Source organism: Neofelis nebulosa, chromosome X (genome assembly GCF_028018385.1).
Source record: "Neofelis nebulosa isolate mNeoNeb1 chromosome X, mNeoNeb1.pri, whole genome shotgun sequence".
Classification (NCBI taxonomy): Eukaryota; Metazoa; Chordata; class Mammalia; order Carnivora; family Felidae; genus Neofelis; species Neofelis nebulosa.
The window spans coordinates 77,961,770-77,988,777 of record NC_080800.1 but is presented as its reverse complement, the minus strand read 5'-3'; the positions used below and the strand labels follow the sequence as shown (position 1 = coordinate 77,988,777).

At 35.9% G+C, this 27,008-nt stretch overlaps 1 protein-coding gene across 3 annotated transcripts in view; it reads right to left on the bottom strand.

Annotated features, from left to right (window-relative positions):
- The window catches only part of DIAPH2 (diaphanous related formin 2), a 988,177-nt gene that overhangs the window by 192,549 nt on the left and 768,620 nt on the right, over positions 1-27,008 (bottom strand). For all 3 annotated transcript variants that reach the window (XM_058714641.1, XM_058714642.1, XM_058714643.1), the window contains one exon: positions 25,291-25,426. In XM_058714641.1, the coding sequence (XP_058570624.1) occupies positions 25,291-25,426 (136 nt within the window). The remainder of the gene's footprint in view (positions 1-25,290; positions 25,427-27,008) is intronic.

Genomic DNA, 27,008 nt, shown 5'->3' with positions numbered 1-27,008 from the left:
AAATAAAGATTAATGTAAATTCTAAAGAAAAAAGCAACGACAAAAAAGACAGATGTTTTATACCTTCAAGTTTAAATGGATAGAGCTTTTAGATAGATTATTATATGAATATTCTTTAGCTCACCAGATCTATTCAAGGATTTAAATTCCCAGAGTGAGTGCTATAGAAACACTATAGACCTAAATTCAGGTAATTTAGACAATTTATACAAATACATGTTAAGAATATTCTGCTCTATTAAATAATTAAAATTTAGATAGACCTTAATGACATGCTTTACTAAATAAAAGGAAGTTGGTCTTCAAGAGAAAAAAAAATAATTTCAAAATAAATAAATAAATAAATAAATAAATAAATAACTCCCTAAGGCAGATATTCGTAGTAAATTTAACATACTTTCCACTACCACTTAATTGAATCCAACCTTTAAGTTAAAAAAGAAGACATACTAAAAGTAAATTGGTAATTGTATATTAAGTGGTATTGATTTTTGGTGTTTCAAATAATCGAGGCAATAGTGATTAACCTCTTCATTACTTTATAATGTTCATCTGAGAAAAAGCAGCACTTCCAAGTTCAAATTTTCTAACATTGAAACCCACAGAGCTCCTAAAGACACAGGGCAATAAAGCATACGGCGCTTCATAGAGGAAGTCTACAATTACAGATTACTGAGTAAATAATATGGATGCCATTGAATTACATGAGAGTCCATCCATTAGTAGAAAATGGTATAGAGTTACAAAATTAGGCACCAATATCCCAGAGATATAACTATGTCAATTTCTGAACATTATGTGGTCTTTTTAAAATGAAGTCATTATGGATGATAACTATGCTTTAAAAACCTGCTAAAAGCTGGTAAAACCAGATAAAATACTGGCACTTAAAGAATGGGCATTTCTGGGGCATCTGGGTGACTCAGTTGGTTAAGCATCTGACTCTTGATTTTGGCTCAGGTCATGATCTCAGAGTTCATGGGTCTGAGCCGGGCATTGGGTTCCACATGGACAGTGGCGGCTGCTTGGGATCCTCTCTCTCCATCTCTGCCCCTCCCATACTCATTCTATCTCTCTTTCTCTCTCTCTCAAAATAAATAAATTTTAAAAAGATTCTCAAAAAAAACCAAAACAGAATGTCATTCCTTGGAGCTTAGTTTCATAAATGCTTTATTTTAAGTTGATGTGTCTACTTGACCTCTGCATTTGAATTTTCTTTTTAAATTCAAAAATTCCCATGGGTTATATCATATGCTATTTTATGAAATAACCTGCCACTATCTAGCTATTTTTGTGTAATTCCTGTCTGTAAATACTGTTATATTTTTGTTGAAATGGATAGAGTTGTGGTCAGAGACACACTTGCAAATAAATAATTTCTTGCTTGGGTTTAAGTAGAAAAGATTTACAATTTCACATTTGTTTCAAACATGTCTCTTGGGACAGGAGGCTCAAAGGAGAAAGCAGGTAGGACTTAGATGCAGTTAATCAGCACTGTTTCAATCATACCCTCAGCATATTCCTTATTTAGTTTTTAATATCTCTTTCAAGCTATCAACACAACCACTGGGCATGTACTCAGCAGATAGCACTGTGCAAACAAACAAACAAAAAACCAAAAACCAAAAACCAAAACTATAAGGCATCCTCCTCAGATGCACTGCCACAAACAAGTAAATTGTGTATTTCTTTCTCTTTGTACTCTAATTTAAAAATTATACTGATAAATTACTTGAGATAAAGATGTAATTAAGGGAAGAGCCACTGACTTTATTAAATAAAGGATATTAAAGACTGTGTATTTTGCTTGTTCACTGAACAGAAATACTTTTTAATATTCATAATTATTATTCCTCTTTTAGATAAGTAAAAATATATTCACAAACAAATGTCTGTTACTTTTCAAAAATGGGATTAAAAAGTGTTATCTGCCAAAAGACGGGAGAGTGAGGAGATTACTAAATACTCCTTGGCAAATATTTAGGACCAGGTGATATTTTGTTCTTTCTATGATATGTTCACCTAAATTCATCAGTAAGATCTGCATACTATCTGATTTCATTCAATTGTTTATTTCCTATTTATAACCTAGATCAACAGGGGAAAATTGCAATCCACAAAGAAATGATAAGGATCATTTTTTACCTAGTACTTCTGTGACAGCTGGTGATTATTAGTATAAGGGGAATTTATCCCCATCCTTTAGAAGGAATACACTATTGATGTTTTTATGATGTATGTAATCCTGGGTCTTCAACAGGACTATGATTTCTATTTCAGGAAAAGGAAGAAAAAAATATGATTTCTTTAAAGCAATTACCTATCTTGTGAGGCTTTAAAAATGTCATATTTGTTTTAGTAACTAAGCATTCACATTAGCACTATCTTCAACAAAGGAAAATTGAGAGAATTCTATTTATTGTTGAAATTTTTATATCACGTCTAGAGAAAGCTATATTAAGGTGTATAGAGTGAGGAAGAGGTCTGTTCTACCTCAAAGTCAAACCTGAAGGAGTCAACATGTGCTGAATGGATTCATCATCCTCATTTAAGAAGTGATTTGGAATCAGGTTGCTCAGGAAACCTTGTCAACATCCAGCTCTAACCAAGATATAACAATGTCTCTTAGCTGTATTAGAATGACCAGGACATATTTACTTGGAACAGTAATAATGAAAATGATAGATTAACCAACCACACTGCATTTTCTCTGAAGAAATACTATGCAAACTTAAGGAATGCATCCACAGGAAACTCAGGCTGATCAGGTGACTTCATTTAGATCTGTTTCCCAGGGTGGCCCTCTATGAACAGGGAATGGGTTTTCCTATTTTAACTCTCCCTTTTAAAAAACAAAATTTTTTTGAGAGAGAGAGAGGGAGAGGGAGAGGGAGGGGGAGAGGGAGAGGGAGAGGGAGAGGGAGAGGGAGAGGGAGAGAATATGAGTAGGGGAAGGGCAGAGAGAGAAGGAAAGAGAGGATCCAAAGCAGGCTCTGCACTGACAGCAGAGAGCCTGATGTGGGGCTCAAACTCAGGAACGATGAGATCATGACCTGAGTTGAAGTTGGACATTTAACTGACTGAGCCATCTAGGTGCCCCTGGACTCTCCTTTTTAATGCCAAAACTCTGCTAGAAAATTCTCTTAAATGTCAAACTTAGTCTGTAAATGATCAACTAAGACAGACTATGAGTTTCATGTACAATAAAAAGTGGTGAAATAATAGGATATTATCTTTTTGTTTTGAGAATTATACAATTTTTATTAGATTGAACCATGTGAGGTTACCATTTTTTATAGGCAAAAGAATGGCCAAATAGCAACAATTTCATATGGTTCAAACTAATATTCAGGATATAATGAAGACACTTGAACTATGACCAATTCTCTAAGAAATATTTCAAAATAGAAGAGGGGTAGCCAAAAGTGAAAGATTGCACAATGCAAAAGGCTATAACAATGAAAATCTGTATTTCAAATTATTTTCTAAAATGCATAACTTTAAGGGCACAGTCTAATAGTTCCTACATTCCATAACTACATCCTCTATGTTCTAACTTTGTATGAGTCATCAATACAAGATCAAGCCAGGGTTCTGCACACAGTCGGCCCATCCTTTCTTTCGGCTGTTATTTTCATGGTAGAGATTTTTCACTGAGGTCAGTAATTTTTGCTTCTTTCCCTAAAGCTTAGAAATCATTGTGTAAGATCTCCTAGAACTCTGTCCCTTGTCCCCACTTGAGCACAGAGATACAAGGCAGCTTATCTTGTCATTTTAATGAAACATCTTTGAGGTATAATTTCACTGGGGAGAAATTTAGAAATCAAAGCTTAAGTAGGGCTTGTGAAAGTAAGTTATGCAGTACTGAGCAAAATACAGTCTCTAGAACTCATTTTTTTCCCTCAGCAAGCATTAATGAATGTCAAGTCTTTATAGATTAGTCAATATACTTAGAGAATGCACGTTTGTTTTTCCAAAACCTTGATACAGTCAGTACCTCACAGAGAACTGAACAAATAAAACTACTCATTATAGTATTTTTCAGAAGAAAATTCAGCAATATTTGCAAAAAAAATAAAATTTATTTTTTCTATAGTGAGCACATGAAATAATGACAATTATTTCAATATTACCTAGAATATCAATTTATCTGCCACATTTGTGCTCTTATTAATTATAGTTTTATTTTTGTGTATTATAACTTATCAGATAAGGAAACAAATCAAACAACTTAGTTCAATCAAGCATCTAAATATATTTTTCATGCTCTTTGTCATTTTAGTGAGTTTCTTAGAAGAGAATGCCACCATGACTTTTATAATGCCAGAGAATGCATATTTCCTTTTGATAAAAGAAGGAACTTTCACACTCAAAATTCAATTTTGTCTCCTAACATTTACAACATGACACAAACATATGGTAAATAAAATATTTTAATAAATATTAGAGCCTACAAATTAAACAGTGAGGGAAGCTCTGAGCATGCTGTGAATATACTGAATACTAAAGAGTATCTGAAAGATAAAAATCATTTACTTTTTAAGAAAAACTAAATAATTTGTTTTTCATTAAAAAAGAGAAACATATGCCACAATAATGGTTAACCAAGATATATATACATATATGTACATACATATATATATGTACATATATATATGTACATATATGTATATATATACATCTGCATATATATATCATCTACATATATATCTGTATCTGTATCTATCTATCTACCCACACATACATACATACATACATACATACATATCAGAAAGGGCTGACAAATGGACAAATGTGATTACATGGTGGAATATATTGTTTAGGAAGTCTTCTTTCTATTTTCTCAACAAGAATATAATTAAATTTGGGTTCAGCAATAAAATACTTTGGGGGCACCTGGATGGCTCAGTTGGTTAAGTGGCTGACTCTTGCTTTTGGCTCAGGTTATGATCTCATGAGTTCGTGGGTTCCAGCCCCCTGTCAGGCTCTTCACTGACAGTCTGGAGCCTGCTGGGGATTCTCTCTCTTTGCCCCTCAACCCCCTTGCATGTACACACTCTCTCTTTCTCTCTACATAAACAAAAAAAGGGAATAAAACACTTTGCCTGAAGTAAAGGAATAAGACATGTAACGCACTTTCAATAAAAACAAAAGAACCATCATTGCATTCAAGAACAATGGAGCTTGTGAAGACTGTAAGTGCAATTGTTATTTTTCTGGACATCTCTCACTATATAAGGATTATTGGTGCTATTATACGTTCCTTCTCCTGGGACATTTACAAACATGCTGTCTAACCATTTGTCTTACAGAGTTACATACAGGCATACCTTGGGGCAGGGAACTGGCCCAGATAATCTAGAGAGCATCCTAATGATTTATGGAAACCAAATCACAGAAAACAGATTCAAAGGATTGATATTACTCGAAGTGAACTTAGCATCAAGTGCAAACTGACTCAGAGATAATGCTGCAGGATGAAATACCATGAGCCTTATTACACTGCTTACAGAGAACGTGGTATAAACTGTCTATAGGTATGATGCCTTAAGTCACTAGGGAATAAAAAGGAGAAACAGGAATGTCTTTGGCAAAATATGTGAGAAATTTAAAGCTTTTTTCTCAGAGTATGTGAAGTATTAATCAGAGAAAAACATTCAAATCTACTTTAAGACAGATGAGAACTATTTCTTAACATATCACAAGAGGGCCAAAGAAGATTGTTTTTGATGGAAGTTCTCATGGGAAAATCTCCCTTTTTTATTTACTACAGAGATCATGCTGGAATTGATGAGAAAAGGTAGATATTTTGAATAAATAAAAGAGGTCACTTGCAGGAAAATATATATATTTTTTGACACGGATTCTTGCTAAATGTTTTTCACATTTATTCAAGTTAAAATGTTCATTTTGTTCCATGAACAAAGGGGTGCAGAGTTTGCTTCTTTCATTAACTGTATCACTTACTCAAAACATAGGAACAGGTTCATTTGTTACCTGAAGCATATATGAGAACATTCATTAAGTGTAAACAAAAGGCCTTAAAATATAACAAATAAAGAAAATTAAAGAACAAGTATACTAATAATAAGGTATACTTGCTCTTCAATAGATGTGTTCTTAAATAGCTATAGAATTCATTGTCTATCTCCTCCCCAGGACCAAAGAATTCTATTCTAATATAACAGGGACATTACTACTTAAGAAATTCTTTGGCAGTTTGTTTTACAAACCACACACACACACACACACACACACACACACACACACATATAAAACACAAATGATCATTCTTTAGTAAATCAGTTGCTTTACTTCATTTTGGTATGTTGTAGTATGAAAAACATGATATCAGTCTATCAAAGCCATATTAGATAACACAAAGACTCCAAGTTCCCTGTAAACTTTCAATGCCAGGGATTTCCTCCCTCTTTGTCACCGAAACTACTTGATTCTGATTAATCATGTCACTAGCAGTAGTTTCAAAAATTATAGGAATGCAAAGCTTGGAAGATAAGCCTCTCATTTTCACATGTATAATAATATGTCGTGACTAAATTTAAATTATTGAAAACAGCTTTAAGCACTAGCAATATGGAGTAGTATAGTAGAAAGAACAGTTTCTTTCTAAGAAAAGCACATGAAATAATGTGCTGAGGCAGGCTCTACTCCAGGCTCTCCTTTTTACCACTGAACTAGCTTTATAACCTTGAGCAAGTGATGTTCATGTCTCCAGTGGCATACTTGTAAAATAAGATGAATCTAGTCATTGGACTCAGGGATTCTTAAATGTTAGTGTGTATCAGAATCACGTGCACAGCTTGTCATAACATGGATTGCTGTCCCCATGCAATTTCTTATTCAGTATGTGTGGGTTGAGGCCAGAAAATCTGCATTTCTAACAAATCCCAGATTACGCTAAAGCTGCTGCTCTAGGGATTATACTTTGAGAACCACTTCCCTTGGAGAATGCCAAGAATCTGAAGTGCAGGAATCTGAATTCCCCCTCTGTGGTATGGTTCCTGAGGCAAGTGCCCAAGTGTCACAAGGTATCAAAAAAGAAATGCAGTGTTCTTTCAAATGAAGAAACTCAAACTGTATGATGGCAGTACATTAGCCTGCCAATTAGCAACGGGGATGGGAGCTATATTTAAAAGGCATCTTTGCTGATGAGCTCATCCAGTAAATCCATATCCACATTTACTTTTTAACATATTGAAGTAAAGCTTTATTGATTTCACACACATTTCCATACCTATCAAAGCACACAAAACACTGATGAATACATAATGTCTACACAGATAAGAATTAAGGTCAAAGTTTGATACACTATTTCTTATCACTCCTCCTAGATAAACACTACTCTAATATCATTGGAAATGAAAACATGCTGATTGAAGCGTCTATATGCCTGAGATGCTCCTAGAAAATTAGTAGTTATTAGCTATTGCTGAACGGCACATTCTGGCGTTACAAAAACATATACAGTAGGAGAAGTCTATTATAAAACATAGGGTTTTACATTTCCAAGAAGATTTTGAATCAACCAAATGTTCTTTAGAAATGGACTGAAAGGGAAAAGAGGCCCTCCTCTTGTGCCTAATGTAATTGTGAAAATACAAAGTAGAGGAAAATATAAGAAAACATAAAGGCACTGCTTAATTCCTTTCAAATAGAAACTGAATTTCTATTTCTCAGCAGAGGTAGTTCTCACCACCTTATTTATATATCAGATTGCTCACAAGTCATGATGTCAGCCACTAGGGGCAATGTATCAGGAAGAGTGAGACACTGCAATAATCCCAAAGAAGGGGAGAGAAGTGTAGTAGAATGATGAAAAGGCATCATCAACTCAAAAAATCCAGACGGTTTTGTGAATAAATATCATATAAAAGCATTACATGGGAATCAGAAACTAGTTTCAGAAATTGCCTACAGGCCTAGAGAGAGAGAGAGAGAGATGCTTGTGACAAAGGACTTACATTTTATGAACTGAAACTTGGTATTTCTTGAATACAAGAGATACAGAGAAGCTAACTTCCACATAAAGGTTTCCTTTCCCTACCATATTTGTGAGACAAGTTCCTTATTCACTGCCTCTAAAACAAGCAAACAAAACAAAAACCTGACTAATGGCCCCATTTTCCATTTAAATAATACACTGTTTTTCCTTAAGACATACTACTATCTGAGTAAATGTGATAACACCTCAAGAATACAGATTGTAGTTTTATTTGGGTACTTAAGGGTAAGGTCCTGTTAGTCCCTAGTTACTTTGTCCTTAAAGACACACATTCTTCAGAAGAAGTGTTAACTACTAAAGTCCAGGGCAAGGGCACCTGGGCGGCTCAGTCAGTTACGCATCTGACTTCGGCTCAGGTCCTGATCTCATGGCTTGGCTCATGAGTTCGAGCCCTATGTCGGGCTCCGTGCTGACAGCTCAGAACCTGGAGCCTGCTTCAGATTCTGTCTTCCTCTCTCTGCCCTCTGCCTGCTTGCGCTCTCTCTCTCAAATATAAATAAACATTAAAAAAATTTGAAGTCCAAGGCAAACAATATCTTCTCCTAAGGTTAAAATGATCTATGATTTCAAAAGGAAGAACCCAGATATTTCCTTATAAAGATATTTTCTTTGTTCCTATGTGGTCTTAAAAGGAAAGAGGGGTTGAGGGAGGATAGGCCAGGAACTGTACTGTCAACTCTCCACTACCACCCCTTTTCTGCCTGCAAGGAGGGAGGTACTTTTGGGTGGTTTCATTTATTTGTCAGGGTTACTCAAGTAAACATGGATAGTTTTCAACTTTCTTGAGCCATAGGAGCTTACACTAGATTACTTAAAAAAAAACCAGGCTGTAACTACTGTGGGGGGGTGGAGCATGGTTACACTTACGGCTTAATGTAGCCATAGCCCATTTCTATAGCTTGATCTCCATTTCCTCTCAAAATATGATCAGATAGCCCAAAACTGCACTGAGTATTTGAGTGAAGAAAAAGATGCAAAGAACAGTATAACAAGAGCTAACAACATGATAGATTCCAGTTATGCCAGATAGAGCTCTAACTCAGAATCAGGTGCTTCAAATAAGTAAAGCATCTTTTTAAAACATTAGACAGAAAAAAAAAAGGAAAGAAAAGAACACCAGGGAGGACACAGGGGAGGCAGTGTCATATACCATACTGAAGTTCAGTAGAGCAAGGTCAGTTAAGCACTCTGTCCTGAGACACACACCTTTCATTTTGAATTGTTTTCAAATAAAAAGAGAGAAATCCCCTTTTAAAGTTGGATTGTTTAAATGCACCTACAGCTACTGTCTAGCAAAGGCTAGGCAAGCTCTCTCTACTGGTGCTTTTCAAATAAGGTTCAATTGGCAAAAGAAAGCAAGTGCAAAGGGTTTTTGACAAAAGAGGACTACAGGGAACACATTTTTCTTTCACAGAAATACTGCTCCAGAAAATCAGAGGAGGTAGCAACTCAAACCAGGAATCTGCAGATATTAGTGAGATAAACAGGGAAGTTCAAAAAATTTTTCTACTTCAAGCACTCAAATGCATAAAATTATTACCTTAAAAACTGGGATGGGGTTATGTTATAAAAATGAGAGATTAGGGGAGCCTAGGTGGCTCAGTTGGTTCGGTGTCTGACTTCAGCTCAGGTCATGATCTCGAGGTTTGTCAGTTCGAGCCCTGCGTCAGGCTCTCTGTTGACCGCTCAGAGCCTGGAGCCTGCTTCTGATTCTGTGTCTCCCTCCCTCTCTGCCCCTCCCCTGCTCATGCTCTCTCTCTCTCTCTCAAAAATTAACATTAATTTTTTTTTTAAAAAAAGAGAGATTAAACATCCAAATAAAACACTTATTATAACTATCATATTACAAATAGTCTAAACCAGCAGACTCAGAGAATACGATTCTTTTCTAACAGAACCATACAGATCTGAAAAGGACCCCTGGGACCCTGCCCCTCTATCAGCAGGGCTGTGCCTCTAGCTCCCTAGACTTATATGCATCCATCCTGTTTAGTGATACTCCAAGTAATTCCTAGGTAGCCCTGTCCAAGGCTTGGCAAATAGAAAAGGCAAAATCAAATTCAGGTATTGGAAACATCTCCTCTGATACAGAGAGGTATTTTTTTTTACACAATGTACATTTAAAGTAGATTCTAATACTGATTAAAACAAATAAAAATATTATGCTATCCATAGCAAACTGCACTTTTAAAAGGATAGTCACCTTTTGCCTCCCAAATAAATTATTCCAGCATCTTCTGAGTCACTCTGAAACAGTTGATTTAGATGACAATCAGGTAGTCTAAGTTTAGGTTATGACATTCTTCTAATATCATTATAACAAAGGCACAACTACTTTCTTAAACTAAGATGTGTTTTTTCCCTATGAATTACTCAAGATATCATATACTTATTGCTCATGTGTGGATGGAGTGACTGAAGACAGATAAGAAGAAAAAGGAATAGAAGGTTTCATATATAAAATAGGTGAAAACAATGAAATATATGTTAGATGCCACACATGGTCCTGTTTGAGTGGATAGATATAATACACATACATAAATAAGCAAGAGACATTATTTCTCACAGAAGAGACACACAAAGAGGGAAAAAGATGACAGTTAGTAACCCCATAAGTGGGTTAATGGTGCTGAGTTATCAGAAAGCAATACTATGATTAGGGTGTATCACTCCGCTCAGAATGTAGTGGGCACTCAATAAATACTTGTAGCATAAATTAAAAATCACAGAAAGGTTTTCATCCATAATAATCCTTTTGTATATTTAGTGTAACAAAAGATTTGGTCCTGAGTCTAAAGCAGCCCAGCGGCTCAGGGATTCAATGTGGGTGGAATAAATATAATTTAAAAAAATCATTAGAAACTCAGTTGGATTCAGTGCAGTTTGTTAGTTATATGGATCTGTTAGGTGTGATCACTGACATGAATCTAAATATATTTGACTGAGGAGAGCTAGGAGAAGATGGCTGCGTAGGAGGACGCTGGGCTCACCATGTCCTGCTGACCACTTAGATTCCACCCACATCTACCTAAATAACCCATAAAACCACCAGAAGGCTAGCAGAATGGACTCTCTGGAGCCAAGCATAGACCAGAGGCCCACGGAAGAGGGTATGAAGGGTGGAGAGGTAGTGCGCGCTACACGGACTGGCGGGAGGAAGCTGGGGCAGTGGAGAGGCAGCCAGCCCAGCAAAGCAGAGTCCCCGAAGTCTGGATTGCAAAAGCGGAGGGGCCGGACAGAGTGTGTTCTGACAGCCAGTGGGACTTAACATCTGGAATGTTATAAGTCAACAGCTCTGCTCTGAGAGTGGGAGGGCTAGAGGACAACGGGAGGGAGAGTTGTTGAGCCCTGGAGGACAGAGCTCAGCTTGGCGGGGAACAAAGGTACTGGCCAGCGCCATCTCCCTCGCCGATCCCCCAGCCAAAAATCCCAAAGGGAACCAGTTCACCAAACTTGCTTGCACTGTATAAACAACCAACGCTGTGCTTCTGTGGATCCATTCCTCCGACAGGTCAGCCTCCCTGCCAGTGCTGCAGGGCCCCTCCTGCAGGGGACCACAGACAGCAAAGTGAGCTGAGCCTGCCCCTCCCGCCCCTGTGCACCTTGCAGATCCACCCCAGCTAATACACCAGAACCCATCAAAGCAGCACTACAAGCCTGGCAGTGTGCAAGTAGCCGAGACAGGGGTCACACCACTCCACAATGAGTCCTGTCCCTGGGAGAGGGGAAGATAAGGTACACACTAGTCTGACTGTGGCCCCAGCAGTGGGCTGGGGGCAGACATCAGGTCTGACTGTGGTCCCGCCCACCAACACAAGTTACTCCAGACAGCACAGGGGAAGTGCCCTGCAGTTCCACACCACCCCAGGGACTATCCAAAATGATGAAACAGGAGAATTCTCCTCAAAAGAAACTCCAGGAAGTAGCGACAGCTAACAAACTGATCAAAAATGATTTAAGCAATAAAACAGAAAATGAATTTAAAATAATAGTCATAAAAGTAATCACTGGGCTTGAAAAAAGTATAGAGGACAGTAGAGAATCTATTGCTACAGAAATCAGGGACTAAGAAATAGTCAGGAGGAGCTAAAAATGCTATAAATGAAGTGCAAAATAAAATGGAGGCAACCACAGCTTGGATTGAAGAGGCAGAGGAGAGAATAGGTGAATTAGAAGATAAAATTATGGAAAAAGAGGAAGCTGAGAAAAAGAGAGATAAAAAAATTCAGGAGTAGGAGGGGAAAATTAGAGAACTAAGTGATGCAATGAAACGGAACAATATCCGTATAATAGGAATTCCAGAAGAGGAAGAGAGAGAGAAAGGGGCTGAAGGTGTATTTGAACAAATCATAGCTGAGAACTTCCCTGATCTGGGGAAGGAAAAAGGCATTGAAATCCAAGAGGCACAGAGAACTCCCTTCAGATGTAACTTGAATCGATCTTCTGCACAACATATCATAGTCAAACTGGCAAAATACAAGGATAAAGAGAAAATTCTGAAAGCAGCTAGGGATAAACACGCTCTAACATATAAAGGGAGATGGATAAGACTAGTGACAGACCCATCTACTGAATCTTGGCAGACCAGGAAGGAATGGCAGGAAATCTTCAATGTGATGAACAGGAAAAATATGCAGCCGAGAATCCTTTATCCAGCAAATCTGTCATTCAGAATAGAAGGACAGACAAAGATCTTCCCAAACAAACAAAACCTGTAGGAATTCATTACCACTAAACCAGCCCAACAAGAGATCCTAAGGGGGATTCTGTGAGTGAAATGTTGCAAGGACCACAAAGTACCAGAGGCATAACTACAAGCATGAAACCTACAGACATCACAACGACTCTAAACCCATATCTTTCAATAATAACACTGAATGTAAATGGACTAAATGCTCCAACCAAAAGACATAGGGTATCAGAATGGATAAAAAACAAGACCCATCTATTTTCTGTCCACAAGAGACTCATTTTAGACCTGAGGCCACCTTCAGATTGAAAGTGAGGGGATGGAGAACTAGCTATCTTGCTACTGGAAGTCAAAAGAAAGCTGGAGTAGCCATACATATATCAGACAAACTAGACTTTAAATTAAAGGCTCTAACAAGAGATGAAGAAGGGCATTATATAATAATTACAGGGTCTATCCATCAGGAAGAGCTAACAAGTATAAATATCTATGTGCCAAATACGGGAGCCCCCAGATATACAAAACAATTAATTACAAACATAAGCAACCTTATTGATTAAGAATGGGGTCATGGCAGGGGACTTTAATACTCCACTTACAACAATGGATAGATCATCTAGACACAGGATCAATAAAGAAACAAGGGCCCTGAATGATACATTGGATCAGATGGACTTGACAGATATATTCAGAACTCTGCATCCCAAGGCAACAGAATATACTTTCTTCTTGAGTGCACATGGAACATTCTCCAAGATAGATCACATACTGGGTCACAAAACAGCCCTTCATAAGTACACAAGAATTGAGATCATACCATGCACACTTTCAGACCACAATGCTATGAAACTTGAAATCAACCACAGGAAAAAGTCTGGAAAACCTCCAAAAGCATGGAGGTTAAAGAAAACCCTACTAAAGAATGAATGGGTCAACCAGGCAATTAGAGAAGAAATTAAAAAATATATGGAAACAAGTGAAAATGAAAAGACAACAATCCAAACGCTTTGGGATGCAGGGAAGGCAGTCCTGAGAGGAAAATACATCGCAATCCAGGCCTATCTCAAGAAACAAGAAAAATCCCAAATACAAAATCTAACAGCACACCTAAAGGAAATAGAAACAGAACAGCAAAGGCAGCCTAAGCCCAGCAGACGAAGAGAAATAATAAAGATCAGAGCAGAAATAAACAATATAGAATCTAAAAAAACTGTAGAACAAATCAATGAAACCAAGAGTTGTTTTTTTTTAAAAAAATAAACAAAATTGATAAACCTCTAGCCAGGCTTCTCAAAAAGAAAAGGGAGAGGACCCAAATAGATAACATCATGAATGAAAATGGAATTATTACAACCAATCCCTCAGAAATACAAGCAATTATCAGGGAATATTATGAAAAACTATATGCCAACAAAATGGACAACCTGGAAGAAATGGACAAATTCCTAAGCACCCACACACTCCCAAAACTCAAACAGGAAGAAATAGAAATGGGTCTTGAACAGACCCATAACCAGCGAAGAAATTGAATCGGTTATCAAAAATCTCCCAACAAATCCGAGTCCCGGACCAGATGGCTTCCCTGGGGAATTCTACCAGACGTTTAAAGCAGAGATAATACCTATCCTTCTCAAGCTGTTCTAAATAAATTTGACTGAGAAGAGAGCCAAATTAATTGCAATGTTGGTATACAACAACTGTTATTCATTCCACAGTTTAATAAAACAGAATATTAAAATATGGAACAAAAGTGAGTTCCTAAAAAATGATTAGGCCACCTACAGTGTGTTTTGGTCCTTTCTTATATAGTCAATTTGATTGTTTTCATTCACTTGCTCCAACATTTTCATGGTTTTCTGCCTAGTAAAGTTACACAATGCATGCATGGTAACAAGCACATACTGTAAAGAAAAGCCAAATTTGTAACTGCCAACATTGTTCAACTTCTACATAAGAACTGATGACATCTTGTTAGATGTTCAACATAATGAAGACAGCTTTTATGGTTTTTGCAAATCTGAGTTTCTGCACTTGGAGTATAAGAACTTTTAATGAGATCTAAAGTATATTACCTATCTCTCTTCATATATTTATTTTTATCTTGTTTTTTTAATCCTCTGCTGGGCATTTAAAAATATTTTTTTTTACATTTATTTATTTTTCAGAGACAGAGCACAAGTGGGGGAGGGGCAGAGAGAGAAGGAGTCACAGAATCTGAAGCAGGCTCCAGGCTCCGAGCTGTCAGCACAGAGCCTGACATGGGGTTCGAACTCACAAACCATGAGATCTTGACCTGAGCCGAAGTCAGATGCTTAACTGACTGAGCCACCCAGGTGCCACTTTTATCTTCTGTTTAAAAGAAGTTTTTAGTAGATGCGGAAATTTGTTTTACTGATAAATCAGGCAGAAAGAATGAGGGTTTAACACTTATTTCCAGTGAACCAATGTCAGAAATGTAATTATTTTAGTGTGAGATCAGAAAAAAAAATTACTAGTGATAGATAAGTGGCTAAAATAGGCCATAGGAAAAAATAACCAGAACCTTTGATTAATCAAAAAGGTATTCTGGATTTAGTATAAACCCCACTCTCTGACACCTGTGTGCATATTCACTGATGCTCTGGGTAATGACCCAGAGACAATAACAAAGTCCTAAACATCTATCAGGTACCTATATACTGTATTGCAGGCTACAGGTTCAAAATTATAATATAAGCCCTATAGTCTACAAATTTTCACCTGTCTAAAATGTAAAGCCAAAAACACTGGGGGCAGTGAGGTGGTTGGGTAGGTAGACAAGAGGAGAGCTGTGGACTAACAGAGTTTAGAAAGATTACAAATGATCAAGACTAATGTACAAATGGCTTTCTATATAATTACAAAATCAGATCACTCAAAACACCTCTTTCCTTAGGCATTCTAGACAACCAAGATTTTAATGTTGTGATTATTGCCATTGATAGTTTCTTTTAATATGTTCACTAAAATAACTATTATTATGAATGGGATAATAACACTTAATACTTGTTGAGTGCTAACCATGTGCCAGGAAAATGCTAAGAGATTTACATATATTCTCTCATTTACTTCTTATGAAAATTTTAGGAGATAGATCCTATTGTTTTCCTTGTTTTATAGGCAAGGAAGCTGAGGACCTGAGAGGTTAGGTGACTTGTCATAGTTACTCTGTTTAAGGGGCACAGTAAGAATCTGAACTCAGGTTTGCCTAGCTCCAAAGGAAAAAAGGTTGGACACATTTCATTTGCAGGCTACCCCAATGAAAGATGTGTCTTAGATAACATGTATTGGGAGTCAGCAGAATCACACAGAGGGTGTAATTTCTCACTGGATGGCTACTGCTGTGGGAGCTCCTCTTGCATCTGGGTGACTTAACCCAGCGCCTAAACTGAAAAATTCAAGAAGTGTTTATTGAATGAATGGTAGCAATAGTGCTTAACATTGCCTAAATCAGACCCAAAAAAGGTTTCATTAAAATGACAAAGTTTCAGGGGTGCCTGAGTGGCTCAGTCAGTTAAATATCCTGTGCTGACAGCTCAGAGCCTGGAGTCTGCTTCAGACTCTGTCTGTCTGTCTGTCTGTCTCTGCCCCTCCCCCACTCATACTCTGTCTCCTCTCTCTCTCAAAAATAAGTAAACATTAAAAAATTTTAAAAATAACCAAATTCCAAATTTATACTAAATAAATTAGTTTGCTAAAAGCCCTAAGGACCTGGAAAAATCTTTACTGTACTGAATAATTTTATTTGTGAAAAAGTCCCACAAATTTCCACTGAAGAAACAAACCTAGATGACAAAAAGAACAAGTTCTGATTTTGAAAAAACACAGATTTCTTGAAATGTATGCTAAAGTAGACAGCAAGACAATTTAAATAAACAGAGTATCAGCCAGATATCCCTTTTTTCCTCCATGGATAAGGCTTTATTAGGTCAATGATTCTTTTCTAAGTCTAACAAGTATACCCACTTGTTTAACTTTGTATTATTATCTGTGAGCTGTTCATTAGCATTTGTAGAATATGCCAGAATGATATTACCTATATTTTCTCAGTAATTTATATTATTGGTAGTGCTTTAAATACTATTGGGTCAATTCTGTTATTTATGGGTATCCTATAATTTTGGTTACTATAATTTAATGTCTGGGGAAACACAGTTTTTACTTATTTAGATCAAAATAATGTAATGTGTAATGAATTCATTTACTTATAAGATGTAATTTAAAACTTGGGAAAGAGAAAAACAAAATTGCTATATAACACTAATAATAGAGTTTAAATGTTTAGGCCTGTTGGCTAAATTTTGCTAATTTACTCTCAGAAGAATGATTTATCATCAAATCTGACTAAGATAGCTCATTCTTTGCCATCATAGTAGAAGTAAACAGGCAATTCGAATTTCCATATAATCTTATATAAGGAGGAGCAAAATAGCTCGTGATGAAATAATATTTGCATAAGAGACACACTTAGAGTTTCCAATTTCAAAACACCCTTTTTAACATACATTTCCTTTTATCACTTCCTCTAAGTCATTGTAATTAATTTGCTGACTTCCATAAACATGAAAAGAAATAGATTTATTCACAAATATTACAAATATTTGGTAAGCTTTCTTGCTCTACCTACAGAATTATTTATTTTTAGTGGTACCTAAGTTAATTATCATCTATACTAACATAATGAAAGGTTGTAGAACGTAGATTATACCAAGAATTTTGCATGATTTACATATTATTACATATTATAGAGTACATTCATTGAGTTAGCATATTTTTTGCTGCATTTAAATTACTTTTCTAAATTTTACAATTAAATAATGGTGTGCTACTGTACACACTCCAATTATAATTATTTGAGAAATGGTGCAATAAATGTTGGCTGGATAAATAAAATAATCTAATGTGTCAAAAAAAATAAATACATAATTATGTACTGGTAAAATGGTGCTGATATTAAAAAAATTTTAAAAAGCCAATCCATTGTAACTACCACTGCCCTTTTTCCCCATCACTTCTATGAAAATTTTCCTTCCTGTTACCACCTTCCTAAACTACCCCTGGTTTAAACTCCTTCTTTGAAGACAGAAACAGATATGAGCTAACTCTTTTTTTTTTTTTCACCTTTCTCTGTTCTTTTCTAGCTGCCTCCACCTTGTATTCACCTCTTTTTTCTTGTGCTTCTGGCTCACTTCACCTCAGTAATCCCTGAACAAATTTTTATAATCACCTTGGCTCTCCTACCACATCACACTGCAACTCCCCTGCCTGACTTGGAAAGCTCTTCACACTCTTTCCAATAGTCTTCCCGCCTTTCCAATTCAAACCCTTCTCTGCCAATGACAACAATGAGGACAGTGGCAAGGTCAGAAGATGTTTACTGAACATGGAACTATTTATCAGAGACCAAAGACATTAACATATAATTGATAGACTAGAGTAGAAGTAACACCAATCTAAGTGGGTTCCCTCACTTAGCCCTCATAATAACAAGGGAGATACTATTATTCTATTTTATAGATGAGGAAATTAAGGCACAGAGAGATAAAATACTTCATCAGAGATTATATGGTTAGTCAGTTGTGGATCTGGGACTTGAATTTAGGACATATCCTCTTAATTTCTTGTGGGTTATTGAACATATTGTACATAAGACCTGCTGCCTTATTTGCTTACATGCATTACTGCTGACGTTATTCCCATTTACTAGATAGTTTTGCTGCCGCTCAGTCAGATATTACCCGGCCTTCATCATCTAGTTCAACTGATACATTGAGACTATATTTAGCCTTTTCTGCAAAACATTATACCATTTCACTAGACTTCATTGACTTCCCCTTTTAGATAGTTCTAAATAATCTCTATTATATATTATTATACTACGTGCTCCTTCAGCTTTATTTTATCTGAATGGTAGCAGAATATGCCACCTCAGAATATGCCATTTTGGAATAAGGATTCTTTTTAGCTAAAGACAATTGAGAAAAAAAAAATATAAGAAAAACTCTGTTTTGCCCCTTCTTGCCTGAAAGCAGGACATCAATTTGTGAAGTGTCCATCTTCCCTTCTTTGCAAGGAAGAACATAAGTTAACCACCAGAGTTAACTCTAAATAAACCCTTATCAGTCCAGAAATAGCACCAAAAGAACCTACATAAAAACTTTGCTAACTAACCCTTATCTTCTATTAGTTCCCCACATATTTACCTTCTTACCATTTGCCGCTCTAGAAACTCAAAGTCCTTTTCCTTTGTCTTACCTAAAAATTTCTACAAATTCAGTATTATTTTGTTAAGATGATATAAAAGCCCAAGTTTTAACCACTCATTTGAATTGTACATCACTGAGTGCTCCCACATGTATGCCACATTAATAAATCTGTTTTTCTTTTGTTAATCTGTTTTTAGTCAGTCTAGTTTACAGTTCCCCACTCAAACAACCTCAGATGGGGAGCGGGAAAACAGATTTTCCTCTGCTATACATTTCTCTGACAAAATTATAAAATTCTCTGACAAAATTCTTAAGGATGCAGAGGGACTACATCTTGAATTTTTTTCAGATTCTGCAATTAGCACAAAATGACTGTTAGCTGCAGCAACAAGTATATTCTAGGCTCTGTGGTATGTGCTGTACTTACTGATCTCAGTTAATTTTAACTAAAATTATAGGAGGTAAATGTCATTATCCTACATTTACAGATGAGGTAACTGAGGCATGAAGAGGTAAAGGAAAAGAACAAGGTCATAAAGCTAGAAGGTGGCAGAGCCAGGACTGATCTAGCTCTTTTAAATGTACAGACTTAAATAAGTTTTTAGTTTTTCATTTTAATTTAATATTTACAAAATGATGCTCTTTAACACATAATCTTGCATTTTTCTCCTTTGCAATTAAAAAAAATACTAATTCTTATCATGGCCTTTGCCTTCTGATCTCCATTTTTCTCAAAATGGAGGTTTCAAACAGATTTTTTTATGGATTTAACATGAAAGATATACTTCTCTGCTTGGTTTCTATGATATCTTCACTTAATTCTGAGCTCAGCTGATCACATCTACATTACATAAATAATCTTTTGTCCTTGCTTTATCCTCTTATTCTTCTGAATAATTAAATTCTAAAATACTTCTTTTTGATGAACATATATAATTTTGCATGTAACATAAATATATCTTACTACTGTTACTTATTAGCTATATAGGATATTTTCTAAAAGGGAGGGATCTGAGATTTAGCTAAGTTGATATGAAATAGAAACTTTATAGAAAGATTTTATGTGTTTTTAAAGTTAATTTTCAACTGACTTTATTTACCCAAGGGACTCTATTTGACTACTATTGTTATAGGTAAGGTCCTCTGGTTTTAATGGTACATATCTCTAATCACATATGCAACAAAATACCTCTACGCTCTACATAATACATATCTCACAATGACAACCAAATGTTCTACATCATCTCTCAGTAGAAAGGAAGAATATAATTCTTTCAGTGGAAAGTGGATAACTCTGTTCTTATTAGACACATTTAAAGTTCTCTAAATCATGTTCTGATTGCAACTCATTCTCATGCCACCCATGGATTCATATTTTATGTAGCTTGACCATGCTTCCTCCCAGACCCTCTAAGTGTCTGTAACTGACTGCCACCTAGTTAATATTAGCATCTTTTATAAGATACTGTCTGAGAAACTCAGTGACACTGAGTTCCATCTTGACCACCAACTCCCCAACTCTGTTCTTATTCTTTCTTCTCATCTTCTTTTTTTTTTTTTTTAATTTTTTTTTCAACATTTTTTATTTATTTTTGGGACAGAGAGAGACAGAGCATGAACGGGGGAGGGGCAGAGAGAGAGGGAGACACAGAATCGGAAACAGGCTCCAGGCTCCGAGCCATCAGCCCAGAGCCTGACGCGGGGCTCGAACTCACGGACCGCGAGATCGTGACCTGGCTGAAGTCGGACGCTTAACCGACTGCGCCACCCAGGCGCCCTCTTCTCATCTTCTTAAGGCTACACTGTCCAATGGAAGAATCGTGTTTTGAAACATATGTACAAGTACTAACACACATATACTCTTTAAGTATAAAATAATAATAATTATTATTAATAATAATAAAGTATTTACAGCATATAGACCATCAATCAAGAACCTATTAGTAAAGTTTATTCTTGGATCTCGAAATAGAGATATGGTAACAATACACAAAAGATAAATCCTATATTAAAGTATGTTTTCATATTCGGATAACTCAGCTAAGCAACTGCATAGAAACTTATTTGGATCTTCATACTATGGCCTCAATGATATTTGAAGAGATAATTGACCAAATCTTGGGAAGTGAAAATATATACTAGAAACATAATAAAAATAGGTCCTTTATTTATTTTTTCTTTCTATTACAGGTATATTTTTAGGGAAAAATTGAAAGGTTGATAAATACTCAGGGATGGGGAAGGGTGCAATGTGGTATGGGGGCAAGATTATTTTCTTGCCACAAAGTTCAACAGACTCTGTCTTGACTGCTTGCTCTTTCATTACTCACCCCAGAGATTTTCAAAGTGTGTTCTAGGGACTTGTGGGGGCCTCTGACATCACATAAGATATGCAAGGTAAAAACTATCTTCGTAAGAATAGTGATACTTTTTTGCCTATTTCTCTCTCATTCTTTCCTGAGTGTATAGTGTTTTCCAGAAGTTACATGACAAATGATACTGTATTAGATTGAATGTAAAAGCAGGTATGAGAATCAAGCTGTCTTTTATTAAGCCAGACTTTGAAGAAATTTACAATACTAAATTTTCTCTTCTTACTAATATTCGGGGGACATGGGGGTTACAACATGAAGCTACTTTTTGTGAAAAACATTATTTAGCATGTAATAGGTTTACTTTGTTATTTTAATAGAGTTAGTAAATAAATAATTTTAAAATGATTTATCTTATATAATTTTATTTATTATGTCTATTTTTAATTCTAGCATGATAAATGTCAATATATATTACCGAATAAACAAAAAGTATTTGGGGTCCACAGTAAGTTACATTTTAAAAGCGTAAACAGGTTCTGAGAACAAATACTTTCAGAACCTCTGATTTGTATTTTACCCTAGTGATCTCATTCAAAGTCTTGTTATGGGTTGAGCTGTCTAATTAATTAGGGTGAGGTCATACTGGAGTAGGTTGGACCCTTAATCTAATATGACTGGTATCCTAATAAAAAGAACACCATGTGAAGAGACAGACATGCACAGGGAGAATGCCAAGATCAAAGTTATGCTGCTACAACCAAGGAACTACCAGAAGCTAGGAAAGAGGCTGGAACAGATCTCTCCCTAGCATCTTCAGAAAGAGCACAGCCCTCCCATAACACCTTTTGTCCTCTAGAACTGTGAAACAATATATTTCTATTGTTCTGAACCAACCAGTTTGTGATACTTTGTTACAGAAGACCTAGCAAACTAATATACCCTAACCCTAATCATCTAAAACCAATGATTTTCAAGCCTGTCTGTGTAGTCCAAACCTCTTTACTGAGATTCATACACACATATACAATGGCTACTTAGACATTTCCAATCTTTCCAAAACATCTGAGAATGGAATATGTTCAAAATGACACTAATCATTGCAACTTTACTGATGAAATTTGCTCTATTCCTGAATTTTTTCTTTATGAAGTGTATCACATTCTTTAATGCCTCCTTTGTTCAATTCTCATATCCAATCAAACAGTAGGGGTCAGTAAGTTCTACCATTTAATACCCCTCTGGTAATGGTTAATTTTATGGGTCAACTTGGCTGGGCCACCGTGCCCAGATATTTATTCAAACACTATTCTGGAAGTTTCTGTGAGGATGTTTTGGGATGAGATTAACATTTAAATATGTGGAGTTTGAATAAAGTAGATTGCTATCCATAATGTGGGTGGGTCTCATCCAACCAGCTGAAGGCATGAATAGATAAAAAGTTTGACCTCCCCTGGGGCATCTGGGTGGCTAAGTCAGTTAAGTATCTGACTTCAGCCCAGGTGGTGATATCAAGGTTTGTGGGTTTGAGCCCCACATTGGGCTCTGTGCTGACAGCTCAGAGCCTGGAGCCTGCTTCTGATTTTGTGTCTCCCTCTCTCTCTGTCCCTCCCCTGCTAGCACTCTGTCTCTCTTTCTCTTCTAAAAATAAATAAACATTAAAAAAAAATTGACTTTCCCTGAGAAGGAATTCTGCAAGCCAACTGCCTTTAAACTTCAACTGGAACACTGGCTCTTCCCTGGGTCTATCCTGACACCCTACTCTGCAGGCTTTGGACTTGCCAGCTTCCATAATCACATGAACCAATTCCTTTAAATAAATCTGTCTCTATATATCCACATCCTATAGAACTCAAATATACCTCTTATTGGTAACTTCTCTAACCTTACTACCACTGAATCCAGGCTGTCATCATCTCTTGTCAGGATTATGATAATAACTTTATAACCACTGTTGTCACAGGCCCTTCTCTTTCCAATCCATTTTCTATGCTTTTGTCAAAATGATCTAAGAAATCTATCAAGCATATCATTTTTTCCATTTATAAATACTTATAGGCTTCCCATCGCCTTCAGGGTAAAGGCCTTAGCATAACCAAGGGAATGCACCATCTGCCCCTTACTTCTTCAAGACACCTTTTTTAAAATTTATTTATTTTTGAGAGAGAGAGAGAGAGAGAGAGAAAGAGAGAGAGAGAGAGAAAGCATGAGTGGGGGAAGGGCAGAGAGAGAGAGGGAGAGAATCCCAAGTGGGCTCCATGGTAATGCAGGGCTCGATCCGATCTCATAAACAGTGAGATCATGACCTGAGCAGAAATCAAGAATCAGATGATTAACCAACTGAGCCACCTAGGAGCCCCTTCTTCCATACTCTTATTTCACTATTAGTCCATGCATAAAAGGGAGTAACTTTCAGTCCTATTCTACTGACTCCATCACCTTTTAAGCAAGAACTTCCTATGAATACCCATTGCTTTTCCTAATTGTGTATCTTCAGTCAGGATCAATTCTTTTCATCCTAATTATGAAGTCTGTTTGCTAAATTATGTTGATGCTACTCTTTTTAACCTTGGTTTTTAACTTTTTTTCTTCTTTTAAAATGTTGTTATATTTATTTCCTGGGATATAAAAGATAAACTATTGGAAATTCCTAAAATATTTTATATATTTTAAAGGTATAAAGAATAAACTTAATGGTATAGACACCATTTCAGAAGATTAGCTATTAAGAGACATTACTACAAAATAATTGGTAATGGTTAATCATTATAATTAATAGTTATAATAAAAATAATAATAAATTTGGCCACAGACTGCCTAGATTCAGATCTTGATTCTATCTATCTCTTACTGACTGTCTCTGTGAACTTGGGTAAGTTACTTAACTTCTCTGTCCCTCAGTTTCCTCATCTAAAAATGAGATACTAGCCCTTTCCTATAGGGTTTTATGAGGATTAGGTATGTTCGTATACACAAAACTCCTGCAACAGTTCCTGGTGCATAGTGCTACATGTTAGTAGTTGTTGCTAGTTATTATTATTTGACAATGGCATTTATAATTGCAAAGATTCTATAGCCAGACTACTTGGATTCTAATCTTGGTGATACACTTATTTGTGTGATCTTGGGCAAGTTCTTTAATTTCTATGAACCTCAGTTTCCTCAACTGGATGAGGTAATGACAGTACCTACTTCTTATGTTATGAAAATTAACTGACTTAAAACATTTCAAAGTCTTAGAACAGTGCTTGGCACATGGCCAACATTACACAGCACTTGCAATTTTTACTGTCACTATATTAAGAAATACGTGGTCCATATTAATCATGTTCTCATATCTTGTTCAGATTTTGTTTTGCTTTTAAATTCTCTAACCCTCAGTGGCAAAGACTATGCTTTTTCTTAATTTTTATTAACTTTTCAGAGTGTAGCTACCTGGTGCCAATCACTTTATTTACCCTCTCTTCCTAAAAAAAAAAAAAAACACAACACACCAATAATATACAGTCAATCTTACTAACCAAGAAAACAATTTACTTTATATTATGACATGCAGTATCTTTGTTCTTAGGCTCTCAGTTGAATAAGACGTCTATTTTTTTCAACTTATAATAGTACTGTCAATATCTATTATGACTTGTAATGTTCAAAGCCCCAAGGAAAACTGTTATTACTGTGCTGTCAACAGACACATGTCAACAAAAGGAGACCAGAGCCATAGGGCTCATCTCCCCATACTGGTTTTTCTCTTTTCATCTTACCAGCTTCTTTCCTCACCACTGCATTATCCAGAACATAATATGATATAATTTGATAAAATAAATGAGGGGAAAGAGACCATTTCAACAATATATTACCTTGCATTGATTCTCAAAAATCCTGAGTGTCCAGTGTATGGTCATAAAAAATATAGATAATATCATGAGAGAAATTTGACACAAATAACTAATAATATTGTGAAATTTCTACACAAAACATTTACTTTATAATCCAAAATTAAGTGAAATTACTTTACTTAAAAATTTTTAAAGTACTTCATACCTCTGTTTATATCAATGAGTTGTTTCTTTTTCTTCTGGCGTTCTAACTTTTCTTGTTCAGCTTTCTCTTTTGCGAGCTTTGCCCTCCTAGTCTTCTCTTCCATTTCTTTTCTCTTGTTGTTTTCTTTCACTGCTTCCTATACAAAGTTAAACACAAATCCTTCCATTACTTATATGTTACAGAAACTGTGCAAGTTACAAATTATATATATACATACATGCATGTGGGTGCTCAGAGATGGTAAAATATTATAGCAGCTTCAAGGTCCATATATATACTTTTGAGAGAAACAAATAATTCGAAGACATCCCTTTTTGAAAATAATTGGAAATAACTCAGGTTTTATGTTTTTTTTAGTTTTTAATTTAAATTCTAGTTGCTTAAAATACGACGTAATATTAGTTTCAGGTGTACAACATAGTGATTCAATACTTCCATACAACACACAGTGCCCATCACAACAGGTGCACAATTAATCCTCATTACCTATTTCACCCATCTCACCTTCCCTCTAGCAACCCTCATTTTGTTCTCTATAGTTAAGAGTCTGTTTTCTGGGTTACCTCACTGTCTCTCCCTCCCTCTTTGTTCATCTGTTTCATTTCTTAAATTCCACATATGAGTGAAATCATGGTATTTTCCCTTCTCTGACTTATCTCACTTAGCATAAAACTCTCTAGCTCCATCCATTTTGTTGCAAATGGCAAGATTTTATTCTTTTTCATTGCTAAGTAATATTCCATTATGCACACACACACACACACACACACACACACACACACATATCACCTCTTCTTTATCCATTCATCAATTGACATACACTTGGGTTGTTTACATAATTTGGCTACTGTCAATAATGCTGCTATAAACATCAGGTTGCAAGTACCCCTTTGAATTAGTATTTTTTTTATTCTTTGGGTAAATACCTAGTAGTGCAATTGCTGGATCCTAAAGTAGTTCTATTTTTAACTTTTTGAGGAACCTCTACACTGTTTTCCAGAGTGACTGCACCAGTTTGCATTCCCACCAACACTGTAAGAGGATCACCCTTTCTCCACATACTCACCAATACCTGTAGTTTTTTGTGTTGTTCATTTTAGCAATTCTGACAAGTGTAAGGTGATACCTCATTCTAGTTCAGATTTGTATTTCCCTGATGAGTGATGCTGAGCATCTCTTCATGTGTTTGTCAGCCATCTGTATGTCTTCTTTGAGAAAATGCCTATTCATGCCTTCTGCCTATATTTTAACTAGGTTATTCATTTGTTTTTGGTGTGAGTCTTTATAACTTCTTTATATATTTTGGATATTAACCCTTTATCAGATATGTCATTTGCAAATGTCTTCTCCCATTCCACAGGTTTCCTTTTAGTTTTGTTGATTGTTTTCTTCACTGTGTAGAAGCTTTTTACTTTGATGAAGTCTCCATAGTTTACTTTTGTTTTTGTTTTCCTTGCCTCAGGAGACATATTTAGAAAGTTGCTACAGATGATGTCAAAGAAGTTAGTCAAAGAGGTTACTAGCTTTGTTTTCCTCTACAATTTTAACAGATTCCTGTCTCACATTTAGGTCTTTCCTCTATTTAAAAATTTTTTGTGTGTGTATGGTATAAGAAAGTGGTCCAGTTTCATTCTTCTGCATGTAGCTGTCCAGGTTTCCCAACACTGTATTTTTCTTCTAGAACCAAAGAAAAGAAACTTTTCTTTGAAAATACTTTT